General features: G+C 47.4%; 1 protein-coding gene across 1 annotated transcript in view; it reads left to right on the forward strand.

Moving 5' to 3' along the window:
• BPIFB4 (BPI fold containing family B member 4) overlaps nucleotides 1-9330 on the forward strand; it is a 29272-nt gene extending 19942 nt beyond the window's left edge. Inside the window, exons 13-16 of the mRNA XM_003788100.3 lie at nucleotides 203-245; nucleotides 2917-2980; nucleotides 5522-5598; nucleotides 9307-9330. Of these exons, the coding sequence (XP_003788148.1) occupies nucleotides 203-245; nucleotides 2917-2980; nucleotides 5522-5598; nucleotides 9307-9330 (208 nt within the window). The remainder of the gene's footprint in view (nucleotides 1-202; nucleotides 246-2916; nucleotides 2981-5521; nucleotides 5599-9306) is intronic.
• Nucleotides 9331-14365: the final 5035 nt, after the last annotated feature.

The raw sequence follows: 14365 nt of genomic DNA on the forward strand, positions 1-14365 counted from the left end.
AACCCACTATCCTTGGTGTATGTGGCTGGTGCCGTAACCACTGTGCTGTGGGCGCCAAGCCGGGCTTGTTCTTATTAACGCCCCCTCATATCGACCCTCGTGAGGGTGTTGGTGGACGGGTTTCTGACAGTCTGTTGAAATGCAAACGCCCTATGGTTCTCCAACAATGCTGCTTCTAATGGGCTGTTTTCTTCATCTGCAGGACCAGTCTCAACCTCAGAACCTCAAACGTGGGCAACTTTGATGTAAGTACCCTGTTCTGATCCCAGGGCAAAGTCTTCTAGGAATGGCGACTGGAAGAGGGTTGCTGGGCCTGGGAGGGTGTGAATCCCAAAGGTTGGCGTCCGTGCAGTCCCGCTTCATTTCACAGATGGGCAGATGGAGAAACTGAGGCCCACAAAGCAAGTGAGGGGCAAAATAGAGACTCACAGCTCATTCTGCTCTGTGTCTGGTGTGCTCTCATTTTAACTGGCTGCCCCGTGGGGGCCCACTGGCCCAATATCTCACTCCTGGGTGAGGAAGCCATGGGACAAGCATGTCTGGTGGGAGCCCTTCCTCCGGAGAGTTAGGAGCCCACTGACTGCTGAGTGACTTTGAGCGATACCTATAGTGAGCCTGTTTCCTGGTCTGTAAAACAAGTTTGGATTCATCTCTAACATCTTAACCCTGATTCTAGAATTCTGCTTTTCTAAGAATCCATGAATCTGAGACACTCACATTCTAGGATTTGGCCCTGTTTCACCCCTTTGTTTATTTTTGAGTCCCCGCCCCCCCCCCAAGACTTCAGAAACACTCCTCTTTCAATATGTTTTTGTAAATTAACAACTAAACAGCTGCTTGCTTTCTGGGATGAGGCTGGGTGAGATTTTTGCACGTGCAGAGAAAATCAAACCCAATTATTGTATTGCTTGTTTTTTAGCGTTTCTTTTCTTTTTCTTAAGACAGAGTCTCACTCCCACCGTGACGTCCGGCTAGTGTTTGTTGTTGTTGTTTGTTTTGTTTTGTTTGAGAAAAAGTCTTACTTGGTCACCCTTGGTAGAGTGCCATGGCATCTTAGCTCACAGCTCAAACTCTTGGGTTCAAGTGATCCTCTTGCCTTACCCAGCCTCCTATATAGCTAGGACTACAGGTGCCCGCCACAATGCCCAGCTATTTTTTAGAAACAGGGTGTCACTCTTGCTCAGGCTGGTCTTGAACCTGTGAGCTTAGGCATTCTATCCACCATGGCCTCCCAAGTGCTAGGATTACAGGTGTGAGCCACCAGGCTCAAGGCTAGTTATTATTTATTTATTTATTTATTTTTTAGAGACAGAGTCTCATTTTATCACCCTTGGTAGAGTGCTGTGGTGTCATAGCTCACAACAGCCTCAACTCCTGGGCTTAGGAGATTCTCTTGCCTCAGCCTCCCAAGTAACTGGGACTGCAGGCACCTGCCACAATGCCCAGCTATTTTTTTGTTGCAGTTTGGCTGGGGCCATGTTCAAACCTGCCACAACTCAGTATATGGGGCCGGCACCCTACCCACTGAGCCACAGGCGCCACCCTCAAAGCTAGTTTTTGTTTTGTTTTGTTTTTTAGTAGAGATGGGGTCTCACTCTTGCTCAGGCTGGTCTCCAACTCCTAAGTTTTAGCAATCCACCGTCCTTAGCCTTCCAGAGTGCTAGGGTTACAGGCGTGAGCCACCATGCCCAGCCTTTTTTTTTTTTTGGCTTTTCTAATCCCCCCAAACTGCAGCCTGTGAAACTGGTATCACCAAATTGATTTTTTAGGGAGACACTGCCCCATTCTCCATAGCTGATTAGGGCAGAGCTAGGATTAGAACTGAAATCTCCAGACTCCAAGTGGAGAAAAGAGCAAACACTTAGTATGAACTTGTGAATATTTATGGAGCTATAGAGATATGCATCAGGCACTGAATGAAGCTTTTCTTCTCTTTTAATAAGCTTTTCTCATGTGGGGTGCAGTGGCTCTCGCCTGTAATCCTAGCACTGTGGGAGGCCGAGGCCGGTGGATAGCCTGAGCTCACAGGTTCGAGAGCAGCCTGAGCAAAAAGTGAGACCCTATCTCTACTAAAAATAGAAAAACTGAGTCAAGAGGATCGCTTGAGCTCAACAGTTGGAGGTTGCTGTGAGCTATGATGCCACAGCACTCTACCCAGGGCAACAGCTTGAGACTCTGTCTCCAAAAAAATAAATAAATAAGCTTTTCTCATTTAATTCCCACAACATTCCTATGGTTTGGGCACTATGATTAACTCCATTTTCCATATAAGGATGGTTAAACTCAGAGAAGTTAATGCCCAAGGCAACAGAGTCAGAAGGACTCAGCACTGGGAACTTAGTCCCCTTACCACTGTGCAGGTACTTTATATATAGGAGCCCAGAAGTGGGAACAAAGGCTTAAAGAAATTAAGGGAGGTAATATATGAAAAGACTCAAGGCCAAGCACTTAAAACAATCTGCCCCTAATCCTCACTGCACCCTTGCAAGCTGGGTTTACTGACCCATTTTACAGCTAAGGAAGCTAAAAGATGGGAAAAGTTGAGCTGGGACAGGATCCTGGAGTGTTGACAACAGGGCCCAAGGGCCTTCTGTGACTCCATCAGGCCATCGGGGCAGGCTACCCTGAACCCTGTGCTCTGTACCTGCCAGGGGAGGAATGAGGCCTCCCTAAGTCCAGGTCTAGCAAGGGCGCTGGACCAGTGCTTGCCCCCTCAGGGCCTCGGCCTCCCCAGCTGTGCAATGGGCAGGTGGACCCGATGCACACTGGGGCTGTCAACTGACTGGTGCGAGGGTCCCAGGGACTCTGATTACTGGGACCCTGAGACTCCTCCAGAGCAGTTCTGTGTCTTCATCTTGGGCCCTTCGGAGTTGAGCAAAGCCCCAGCTGGGCTCAGCGTTTATTCTTCCCCTGCAGGTTGGCCTTATGGAAGTGCTGGTGGGGAAGATTTTTGACCTGGCATTTATGCCCGCAATGAACGGTGAGTGTATTTGCCATCCCTCCCATCGGGCATGTGGCTTGGGGCCTGGGGGCTGCCAGTTTGTTGGGCATGCGCGACACACGGCCATACATTACATACCACCCTGCATACGATTTCTGAGAACCTCATCTGAAGCTCATTGACTAATGCCTCTGAAGGCAGAGGTCGACCCCAAGGGGACTCTATGAGCTTTCTTATTTGTTTCTTTCTTGATTGTTTTGATTTTCTGATTGTCTATGAATGTTCTGATTACATATGAAAATCTCATGTGTACAAATTTTAGAAAGTACAGACAATTAAAAAGAAAAAACTCAAGTTGGGCGCGGTGGCTGGCGCCTATAATCCTAGCACTTTGGAAGGCCAAGGCAGGCAGATTGCTTGAACTCAGGAGTTTGAGATCAGCCTGAGCAAAGCGAGACCCTGTCTCTACTAAAAATAGAAAAGAAAAAAAAAAAAAAAAACCTAGCCAGGCAGGCATTGGGGCAGGTGCCTGTAGTCCCAGCTACTTGACAGGCTGAGGCAAGAGGATTGCTTGAGCCCAAGAGTTTGAGATTTCTTGAGCTATGATGCCATGGCACTCAACCGCAGGGCGACAGAGTCAGACTCTGTCTGGAAAAAAAAACAAACACACCCACTTGGCGCCTGTGGCTCAAGTGGCTGAGGCACCAGCCACATACATCTGAGTTGCTAGGTTCGAATCCAGCCTGGGCCTGCCAAACAATAATGACGGCTGCAATCAGAAAATAGCCGGGTGTTGTGGCAGGTGCCTGTAGTCCCAGCTACTTGGGAGGTAGAGGCAAGAGAATCGCTTGAGCCAAGGAGTTGGAGGTTGCTGTGAACTGTGATGCCACAGCACTCTACCCAGGGCAACAGTTTGAGGCTCTGTTTAAAAAAAAAAAACACACCTGGGTATATTTCCTCCTAATTTTTTTTTTCCTTTTCTTTCTTTCTTTCTTTCTTTTTTTTTTTTTTTTCCTGAGGCAAAGTCTCAAGCTGTCGCCCTGGGTAGAATGCTATGATGTCACAGCTCACAGTAACCTCAAACTCTTGGGTTTAAGCGATTCTCTTGCCTCAGCCTCCGAAGTAGCTGGGACTACAGGCACCTGCCACCTCGGCTATTTTTTGTTGCAGTTGTCATTGTTGTTTAGCAGGCCCCGGCTGGCTCCAACCCACCAGCCTCAGTGTATGTGGCTGGTGCCCCACCCACTAAGCTATGGGCACTGCCCACCTCCTAAATTGTTTTTTCTCCTTTTTTAAAAATATGGTCAAGATATTTTCTGACTAACACACAGGAGCTACATGAATAGCTTCTTACTATAAAGAGTTCAATCAGTACAGATACAGCTAACCTCCTCACCCAGAATCCGCCCCACGCAGCCGCACTGAGTTAGGTTTTCTTGCCCATCTTCATAAATAGAACAGACTAACTGTGCTTTATTCTCAGTGGAATCTCAGGAATGTTATCAGGAAGGTCACCAGAGCGTGGTGCAGCTGCTTGCGCAGCTGGGTGACCCACTATGTTTGGGAACTTCAGCCCCAGACTTCCAGCTACTCCAGTCCAACCTCTCTGTCCCACTCCTGCTACCTGGAAGAAAGGACAGGAGGTCTGGCACGTCCCAGCTGATGTCAGCAGCTGTACCAGCTGGGGTTCTTTTGGAGCAATTTTGATGGCAGACCAGAGAAGGTTGAGTCTCAAGGACAGGGAAAGCGCTTGTTCCCCAGTGAGAGGGATGGGATCCGGAGCTGGGCTGGGCCAACCTCAGTAGTGGCTGAGGGGCAGGGTAAACTTGGGGGCAGGTCCTTTAATCGCTCTGAAATGCCCTCACCATTTTCAAAAAACATGTTGGAATAGATCCATGATTCCCATAAAACATTAAACACAGTCCCACAAAATGTCCCGAGAAAGGGTTCCACGGCCAACCAAGTTTGGGAAATGCTGACTATATTCCCACAGTGTGCTGGGCTCTCTGTTTAGTCCTGCTGGGGCCAGGAAGTCTACCTTCACTTACACACTTCCTCTTCTCTCTTCCTTCTTTCTTTTTAGAACATTACTTAGCAGGTTCACTTAGAATCTGACAATCCAAAATCAAGCAGCACATTCCAGAAAGTCATTCACCGCGGACATCCTTCATTCCTTCACTCTGCAAATACTGCTCCTCTCCTCTGTCTGGGCCAAGGGCTGGGTGAAACTGGGGACACAGTCCTTGCCTGCAGGGATCTCACCACGTGATAAGGGCAACAGATGCAGAAACAGAGAAGTAACGTTTTGTGATTTCTCCAGTAGAGTTCAAGGTGTGGTAGGGACAGAGTCGCTGGGCCTGTGGTCCAGGAAAGCCCTGCAGAGAGGCAACATCAGAACAGGCACTCACGAAGGCTCAGAGCTCAGGAGGGAGTCCAGGGTGAGGGAGTGTGCTCCAGGCAGGACCAACTGCAAGGACAGACACATGAAAGAAATTGCAAGTCTTCCTGCAAAGACTGGTGGCTTCCGGCGGGATTAACACCGCTGACCATCCTGACTGCATTTTGTCTGTTGTTTCACAGCTGTGTTAGGGTCTGGAGTCCCTCTCCCCAAAATTCTCAACATTGACTTCAGCAACGCAGACATCGATGTGTTGGAGGTAAGGAGAGACAGCTCTGTCCTGCTCCCCCCGCCCTGCCCTCGGCTTGTTCACTTTGGCCCCTTGCAAAACTGTCAGGCCAGGAACTGGGACGCGGAAGAGTAGGGGAGAGAAAAGGAGGGAAAGAATCCTTTTCCTTCCAAGTATGGGGATGAGGGAACAAGGAGCAAAGCTGTTACAAATCCTTCAAGGAAACTCTCATTTCTACAATCTCATTTAGTCCTCACCATAGACGTCATTGCTGCCATCTCACAGATGGGAAAACTGAGGCTCAGAGCAGCAAGGGGCTTGCCCAAAGTGGGAGTATGATGTGGTTCATTGGAACAACTTTTACTGAGCAGCTACCGTATGCCAGACATTGCAAGGGGCTGGGGATACAGCAGTAAACAAGTACAACTCTGGCCCTTATAAAGCTCTCCCAGCCCAGGGGCGAAATGGACCTTGAGGTACATATTCCTGAGGTAATTTACTAGTAATAATCATGACAGGTGCCTTGAAGTTCAAATGCAAGGGCTCTTGTTTCCACTGTAAAAATCACCTATGCTAACTATCTAAAATTTGAAAACTATGAAAAAGATTAAACAAACACATGTACGTGTGTGTATCCCAGACATTAATTACCCCTTAGAACATTTGGCTGCTTTTCGTTTCAGTATTTCTGAGTTTTATTTTTTAACATGGCTCTGCTAAGGGAGGCAGTAGAGCATTCAAGTTAAAGAGCAAGGGCTTGGCTCAGCGCCTATAGCTCAGCGGCTAAGGCGCCAGCCACATACACTGAGGCTGTCGGGTTCAAATCCCGCCCTGGGCCTGCCAAACAATAATGACAACTACAACAAAAAAATAGCCAGACTTTGTGGGGGGCGCCTGTAGTCCCAGCTACTTGGGAGGATGAGGCAAGATAATTGCTTAAGCCCAAGAGTTGGAGGTTGCTGTGAGCTATGATGCCACAGCTCTCCACTGAGGGCAACATAGAGAGAGTCTGTCTCAAAAAAAAAAAAAAGAACAAAGGCTTGGAGGCCCAGTGGCCTGGCTTCAAATTCTGACCCAGCCAATTTCCAGCCTGGGCAAACTACTTAACTACTCTACTACTCTGATCTTCAGTTTTCTCCTCTATAAAAAGGGAGAGGGTAATCATAGTATATACCCGTAGGGATGCTTTTAGAATACATGAGATTCAGTAGGCAAGGCTCCTTGCACAGCCCTTGGCACATATTAGGCACTCTGGAAATATCCACCATGATCAGTATCATCATCATAAAAAAGGCTGCTGCAGTGATCATACTGGTACATAAAACTGTTTCTGGATTTAGGGTTTAGGTCCTTGGCTCCTACTCCCAGCAGTGAATGGATGGGCTTCTTTGTGCCAATTGACAAGTAATTACCTTTGAAATGGCTGCACCCATTTGTGCAGCCATCAGCAGGGTGTGCACCCACCTGTTCACACTCATGCCTGGCTTGGACCGTGATCTAGGGACAGCTCCCACACCACATTAGGGAGCAGTCAAGGGAGGTGTACAGTGACCTTGGATGGTCAGATGTAAACTTTGGGACAGTTCCTAGGGGTGCCTGTCCTGAGTCCATCTCTTGATGGACTACTGCAAGCCTCGGTTATCTGAAAATGAGGAAGAATAATACCTACATCGTATTATAGTTCCCACAGTTTGTGGTGGGAAATTAAAGGAGATACAGGATTTTATTGTTGGGATTTTTTTTTTTGAGACAGAATTTCATTATGTCACCCTCCATAGAGTGCTGTGACATCATAGCTCACAGCAACCTCCAACTCTTGAGCTTAAGCAATTCTCTTACCTCGGCCTCCTAAGTAGCTAGGACTACAGGTGCCCTCCACAACACCCGACTATTTTTTGGTTGTAGCTGTCCTTGTTGTTTGGCAGGCCCAGGTTGGATTTGAACCCGCCAGCTTCAGGGTATGTGGCTGGTGCCCTAACCACTGAGCTACAGGCGCCAAGCCAGAGCTTTATTGTTAAGTGATATTATTCACTTACACAAAGGTGTTAGTGAACATGAACAGAACTAGCACAAAGTTACCATCATCAATGTCATCATTTCTACTACTTAGTAAGCATGTTCAGTGCCCCACGTACTGTTTGCATGGGTTTGCCCTTACCCCAGCCCTGGATGGTGACTGCCCTCACATAATAGGTAAAGAACCTGAGATCAGCAAGGGTGAGCCACTTGCTCAAGGTCACCAGCTTGTGAGAGGTAGAGTTAGCCTTGAAATTACGTGAAGCAGCTCAAACCACTGACTTTCAGTGGGGCTGTACTGCAACTCCCTTCCCCTCTTTGAAATTGGTGGAAGGCTTTTCATATCAAAATGCATATTATTTCATTATAAATGACTTATGTTTTATTGCTCCTGTATATTCCAGTAAAGGGAATATACTAGTTTTAAAATGCAATTGTATATGTATAAGGAGGTTATATAATCTATGAACTTTATTCCAGAACAATAAAAGAGATAAGATAATTAACTCTAATAAAATACAAAATGAGCGTTGGGTTTGAAAGGTTCAAAGAAAACCTCAGCCCCATTCTCAGCCTTGCAGGCCCTCTGTAAATGGCAGCTACTCTTCTTCTAATTATATGGATCTAGCCATTTATTTCAAGTTTTTATTTTGAAATAATTTTAGACTTACAGAAAAATTGCCACAATGGTGTAGAGAGTTCCCAAATGCGTTTTTCCCCAGCTTCCCCCTAATGTTAGCATCTTATACAGCCAGAGGATCAAGGCCAGCACCAGGAAATGAACATTGATACAAAACGATTAATCTGCAGATTTTACTCAGCAGTTTTCCACTATTATCCTTTGGTTCAGGATTCAGCCCAGGACCCTATCCTGTATTTTGTTGTTAGAGTCCCCCAGTCTGGGACAGTTCCTCACCTTTTCCTTTGGTTCTGTGACCTTGACATTTCTGATGAGTCTGGCCTGTTTTGTGCACTGTGCCTTAACTTGGATTTGTTTGATGTTTTCTCATGACTAAATTGAGGCCACATATTTTTGGCAAGAGCCCCTTGTGATGCTGTGCCCTTCTCGGTGGAGGGCTTACTCCTGCAGGTGCTCACTTTGGTCAGTTGATAAGGTGCTTCCTGCCACGTTTCTTCACTGTAAGAAGTTATCCCTTTATAACTAATAAACTAATTATTTGCTTTGAGACTATGCAGATATCCTGTTTGAGATTTGGCTTCTTACCTGAGACAGTTATTACTGTGATGCTTACCTAATGGTGATATTCTATTTCTATAATTCCTTTTACATTTATTAGTTGAAATTCTACTGTAAGGAAGAGCCATCCCTTCTCCATTTATTTATTCATCCAGTTATTTATTTATATCACTATAGACTCATAAATATTTATTTTGTTCTCCAGGTTATAATCTCTATTATTTATTTTGTTGAATTTTCTCTTCTAATTATGAAAACTAGATTTTGGAAGACTGAGTGGGAGAGATCAGGCCCACTTCTCTTACTTTGGGGGAAGAAGGAGACAAGTGGCAGAGAGGAAAGTGTCTTGCCCAAGGCTCTCTGTTCGGGGCAAGATAATGATGGGGCTAGGGGATCCTCAGGCCATGTAACCTCATTCCTGGTTGTTGCTTAGAGTTGTGTTTCCTGATCCAAAGGCAGGGGAGTGTCTGGCCAAGGCCACCCAACGTCACTCACTCACTGGGTTCTCTGTTCTGCCCTCCCAGGACCTTCTAGTGCTCAGCACATGAGTGTCAGAGATGGTGATGCTGCCCAGCTGGAAGAAGCCAGAACCAGCTCCAGAGTCTTGGCCTGGATACTGTTCCCTGGCCCTGAGTCCCTTCACGGCCAGGTCCTTCCTCAGCCATCCAACCCTCTTCCCACTTACCCCCACCACAGAAAGATCCAGCCACTGCTCCATTGGCAAACAATCCCATCTACCTATGGTAAGCCCCCATCAGGGGGAGGGAAGTCACCTTGGGGACTAGGGTCTTGTGGACCCCAAGCTGACACCATGCTGCATACTTTATACTTTTAATAAAAGATTCCACTTTTCCTGCAGTTAGGTCGAGTCTCCATGAAGGACCCTCCCTCTGGGAGGGTGTTTTTCTTCTTTCCTTGGCTGTGCCTGGGTACCTGGCATTTGTAGCAACAACTGGGCAGAGGATGGTCCCTCTGCTGGACAGAGAGGGAAACAGTCTTTTCATATTAAAAACAATCACAGAGCATTCTACAGAGAGGTTCTCCTGCAGGCAGGACAGCTTTGTACACTGAGCCTCGCACACAGTAAGTGCTCAACATGTGCTCACTGTGGTGAATAACAGAGGCGGCTAATTACTAAAGTGTGAGCCTTTGGAACCCACTGCCTCTGGTCAGAGGTAATCTGAGAACAAGGAAGGGCACTTGGCTTGTCTCTTGACCCAGGGCCACTCCCAGAGCAAAGGCAGGCTCAGGCAGATTTAGAAGAGTTATTTGATCCCAGCTTCTAGTCTTGAGGGTGTGCAGTTATATTGAATCCCTTTAACACAATTAAGATTTTGTTTCCTTCTATTTTTTTCATGTCTTGTTTGTTTTCATTATTTAAATATCAGGCAGATAAGCTATTGGCTTGTCTGGTGGAATAGTAGGTTCCTGGCTGCATCATTCAGCCGTCCATCTATTCATTCATTGCGGGCCAATGTCTCAGACACTGGGAATTCTCCACTTGACAAGGGACACAGGGCTTCTGCCCTGGTGAGGCTTAGATTCACTGTGGTCCACAAGATAGAAAGCAAACAATAAGTAAATAAATAAACAAACACAAAGTATTTCAAGATTGTCTTGAGGACTGTAAAGGAAATAAACTAGGACACAGATCAGGGAGGGAAGGGGGAGAGGAGAGAGGCACCAGTGGGCAGTCAGGGAAGGCCTCTCTGAGAAGGTAACACGTCTTTAAAGACCCCCCTGGGGGCCTTCAGAGTCTGTCACCTTTCTCCTCCCCAGGGGCCGATGTGTGGGGGGAGAAGCCGGGGGGCGGGAGAGGACCGTTTCCTTGGTAACGCAGGCACTCGAGCCTCCGGGAGAAAGGTGGGATTCGGAGAGAAGTGGGGCGGGACTTCCTGTCCAGCGGCGCCAGGAAGGGCTGGAGGGGAGGAAGTCCCGCCTTCGAGGCGGTGTCGAGGGAGGGGCTGTTCTGTCCCGGGCGTAGCTGCCCGCTCGCTCCTTATGCCCTTTAAAGACCCACCTCGGATAAATGAATTCATCCGTTTGTTTCCATTTCTCCTTCCCCCTGGCCTCACTCCCATCAGCGCTCTTCTGGAGCCCCCTCTTCCAGTCTTGCCGTTACTATCCATTCTCCGCTCGGCGATAAGAGGGATGGATTATTCAAGCTTTAAATCCAGTCACCCCCCCCACCATGTTCCCCTTCCTTGAGTTTTCAACAGCACCCAGAGCAAAATCCAGACCCCTCCGCGCTACCCACGAGGATTGAGAGGATTTTTGAAACAATGTTTTGGGGTTACAAATAACTCATTTTCTATTGGCTATGAGTTCTCAAAAGTCAAAGAACGAGTTCGTACATGCTTGCAAAGTGAAAAAAATGGAAGGATTTGGGAGAATAGGGAAAGAGGAAGGGACTGGATGGGTCAGACAAGAATTTGGGGACAGTCGCCTGGGGTTGAAGGTCCAAATGATGACAGATGGTCTAGAAGGGTCTTGACTTCTGGGGAAGAGTGGTGAGGCTATGATTGGATTAGAGCTGCTGACTCAGGAGAAGGACCTCAACACCTGGCCTGAGTCAGGCATTGGACCCTGCTGTTCCCTCCTGCTGTTGGATATCCATATGGACACCACTGCATCCTGAATGGACAATGACAAAGCCAAATGAATGGTTATTTTAAATTTGGAGACAATAAAAGCCTCCACTAAGCATTTCCACCATGCCTGAAGCGTGGGATGAACAGGGGAGCAGTAGACCTTGGGAGGTCTTACTCAAAGAGATGTTCTTGGGCAGGAGTGTCATTCACATGGGTGAGGGCCACACTGAAGGGAAGGACTCAAGGGCAGCACCTGGCTGTGATCCCAGAGTGCATAACTGGGTTGTTTTGCTGCCTTTTAGGAATTTCTTTTTATATATATGAAAAAATCCATTTCTCAGTGTGTTGGTTTTTGTTGTTATTTGTGGGTTTCTTTTATTTGTTTGTTTGTTTGTTTTTGAGACAAAGCCTCAAGCTATCCCCCTGGGTAGAGTGCTTTGGCATCACAGCTCACAGCAACCTCCAACTCCTGGGCTCAAGCGAGTCTCCTGCCTCAGCCTCCCAAGTAGCTGGGACCACAGGCACCCGCCACAACGCCTGGCTATTTTTTGGTTGCAGCCGTCATTGTTATTTGGTGGGCCCAGGCTGGATTTGAACCCACCACCTTAGGTGTATGTGGCTGGCGCCTTAGCCACTTGAGCCACAGGCACCGAGCCTCTTTTGTTTGTTTTGAGATAGAGTCTTACTTTGTCACCCTCAGTAGAGTACCATAGCATCATAGCTCACAGCCACCTCAAACTCTTGGGCTCAAGTGATCCTCTTGCCTCAGCCTCTCAAGTAGCTGGGATTACATGCGTCTGCCACTACACCCGGCTATTTTTTAGAGACGTGGTTTCGCTCTGTTCCCAAGGCTAGAGTGCACTGGCATCATCATTACTCACAGCAACCTCAAACTCCTGAACTCAAGCTATTCTCCTGCTTCAGTCTCCCCAGCAGCTGGGATTACAGGTGTTACCACACCCAGCTAATTTTTCTGATTTTAGTAGAGACAAGGTGAGAGGTTAAGAACCAAAAATGAGAAATTATTCCAAGACATGAACAAAAGGAAGCAGAGTCTAGGTTCTGTGTGGGCAACATGGCTTTTATTTCACTCGGGTGTGAGTGGGCTGAGTCCAAAAAAGGAGTCAACATGTGGCTTAAGGCAGGTGGGAATGTGAGAGTTTGGAGGGGTGGAGATTGATGTGTTCCTTCCTTCCTGGGCCAGACATTCTTTTCTGGGCAGGACAGTTCTATTTGGGCAGGTCCCTACATCTGGCCCTATCACAAGGGTCTCGCTCTTGCTCAGGCTGGTCTTGAACTCCTAACCTCAAGCAATCCTCCCACCACAGCCTCCCAAAGTGCTAGAATTAGAGGCATGGACCACCACACTTGGCCAATTTCTGTAGTAATCTTGTAAAGAAAATACAGGTTCTCTCATCCTCTGAGAGAACTGCTATGATAATGATGGAGATGCAGAATTCCCCAGTGGGAAGGATGGCTGGCACAGGTAAGATGTTAACATCCAAGGAGGGCAGAGAGGGAGACAGGGCCTGGGGGGTCAGTGCAGGCTCAGACAAGGGCTCCGTAGAGCTGGGCCTCTGAAGCTCCCCAATTGCCCAATTTATTCTTATCAAGCCCAGGCCATGCCACCTTCTGTATTTGTTATTTTCTGAGTCACCTCCTGCCTAGAGAGTGGCTGGGGTTGGGAGTTGGCAGCAGAGCTGACCCTCTGTCACGGGTGGCTCATACCTTGAGGCAGAGGAGGGAAGCAGACTCACGGTGTTTAGGAGAGCCCCCGAAACACCTTCACAAGTCAGTCATGCCAAACATCTGGCCTACGTGGAATATACGTATACTACAATGATTAGATGAGACAGTGTCTGGTTATTTGTCTAGCACAGAGTAGGAGCTCCAAAAGTAGGAGTTTATTCCCCTTCCCCTTGATTTAAAATTGTAAAGCAAATAATCAAGTAAGTTACTCATCATCATAACACATGGGGGATCTTGGGACAAAGCTATTCACATCTGCATCTCCTTTTCCTTGTCTATAATCCCTAGAGTTCAAGGTTGTTGTGATGATTAAATGAGAGGCACAGAGCCTGGCACACAGAAGATGCTCAGTTAATGTGGGCTATCTGGTTTTTCCCAGCACAAACACTTCCCAGCCTCTTTCATTAACTGGCTGGTTGAAGATAAACTTTTCTTTCTCATACCCAGCCCATCGTTCCCCAGTCCTGTCTCCCTCTGCAGTGTTAAACAGTCATTTCTCAAAAGCAGGTGTACAGTCTTGGGGCCACAGAGAACCCACTGAGGTAGAATCTGGGTCTTGATCAATAGCACTAAAGCTTGTTTCTGGATAGCCACCTTCACAGTGTGCAGGAAGACGAGGCCCAATGGAGAGAAAGAGCACCCAAATACCGTATTTTAGAGGAAGAAGGCTTTTATTTAGCTGAGGGAGCTATCAGCTGTGCTCCCCAACTGGCTTGGTCTTTCCCTTTTTTTTTTTTCTTTTTCTTTTTTTTGCAGTTTTTTGGCCAGGGATGGGTTTGAACCCGCCATCTCCAGTCTATGGGGCCGGGGCCCTACTCCTTTGAGCCACAGGCACCGCCTGGTCTTTCCCTTTTTATCTCCAGTTGAAAAGTTCCAACCCTCAGGTACCTTTCTCATTGGTCAGTTTAAATCAAGCAGGAGATGCTGTTCCAGCCCCCACTGAACTACAGGATTTCACAGAAGTGGAAATTTCCAGGTTCCAAGAAGTTAAGTCTACAAATTCCTAACAGCTGAGTCACCGTGGAGAGGACCCTGCAGGTGTATCCTTGGGGTCTCCTTGAGAGGACCTCTGTTCTCTTAGACTGTCACCCTTTCCGGGTATCCTCTCTCAATAGTGACAGTGTTACAGTAGGGCTCCTGAGATAGGCCACTCCATACATTAGAGAAACAGTGGGATTCTGTGACTATCCACTGATCTATATTAAAGAGAAATTCCTGAAATAATCCAACCCTTCGTGATTTG

Source organism: Otolemur garnettii, unplaced genomic scaffold (assembly GCF_000181295.1).
Source record: "Otolemur garnettii isolate 467f Iridium unplaced genomic scaffold, OtoGar3 scaffold00025, whole genome shotgun sequence".
Taxonomy (NCBI): Eukaryota; Metazoa; Chordata; class Mammalia; order Primates; family Galagidae; genus Otolemur; species Otolemur garnettii.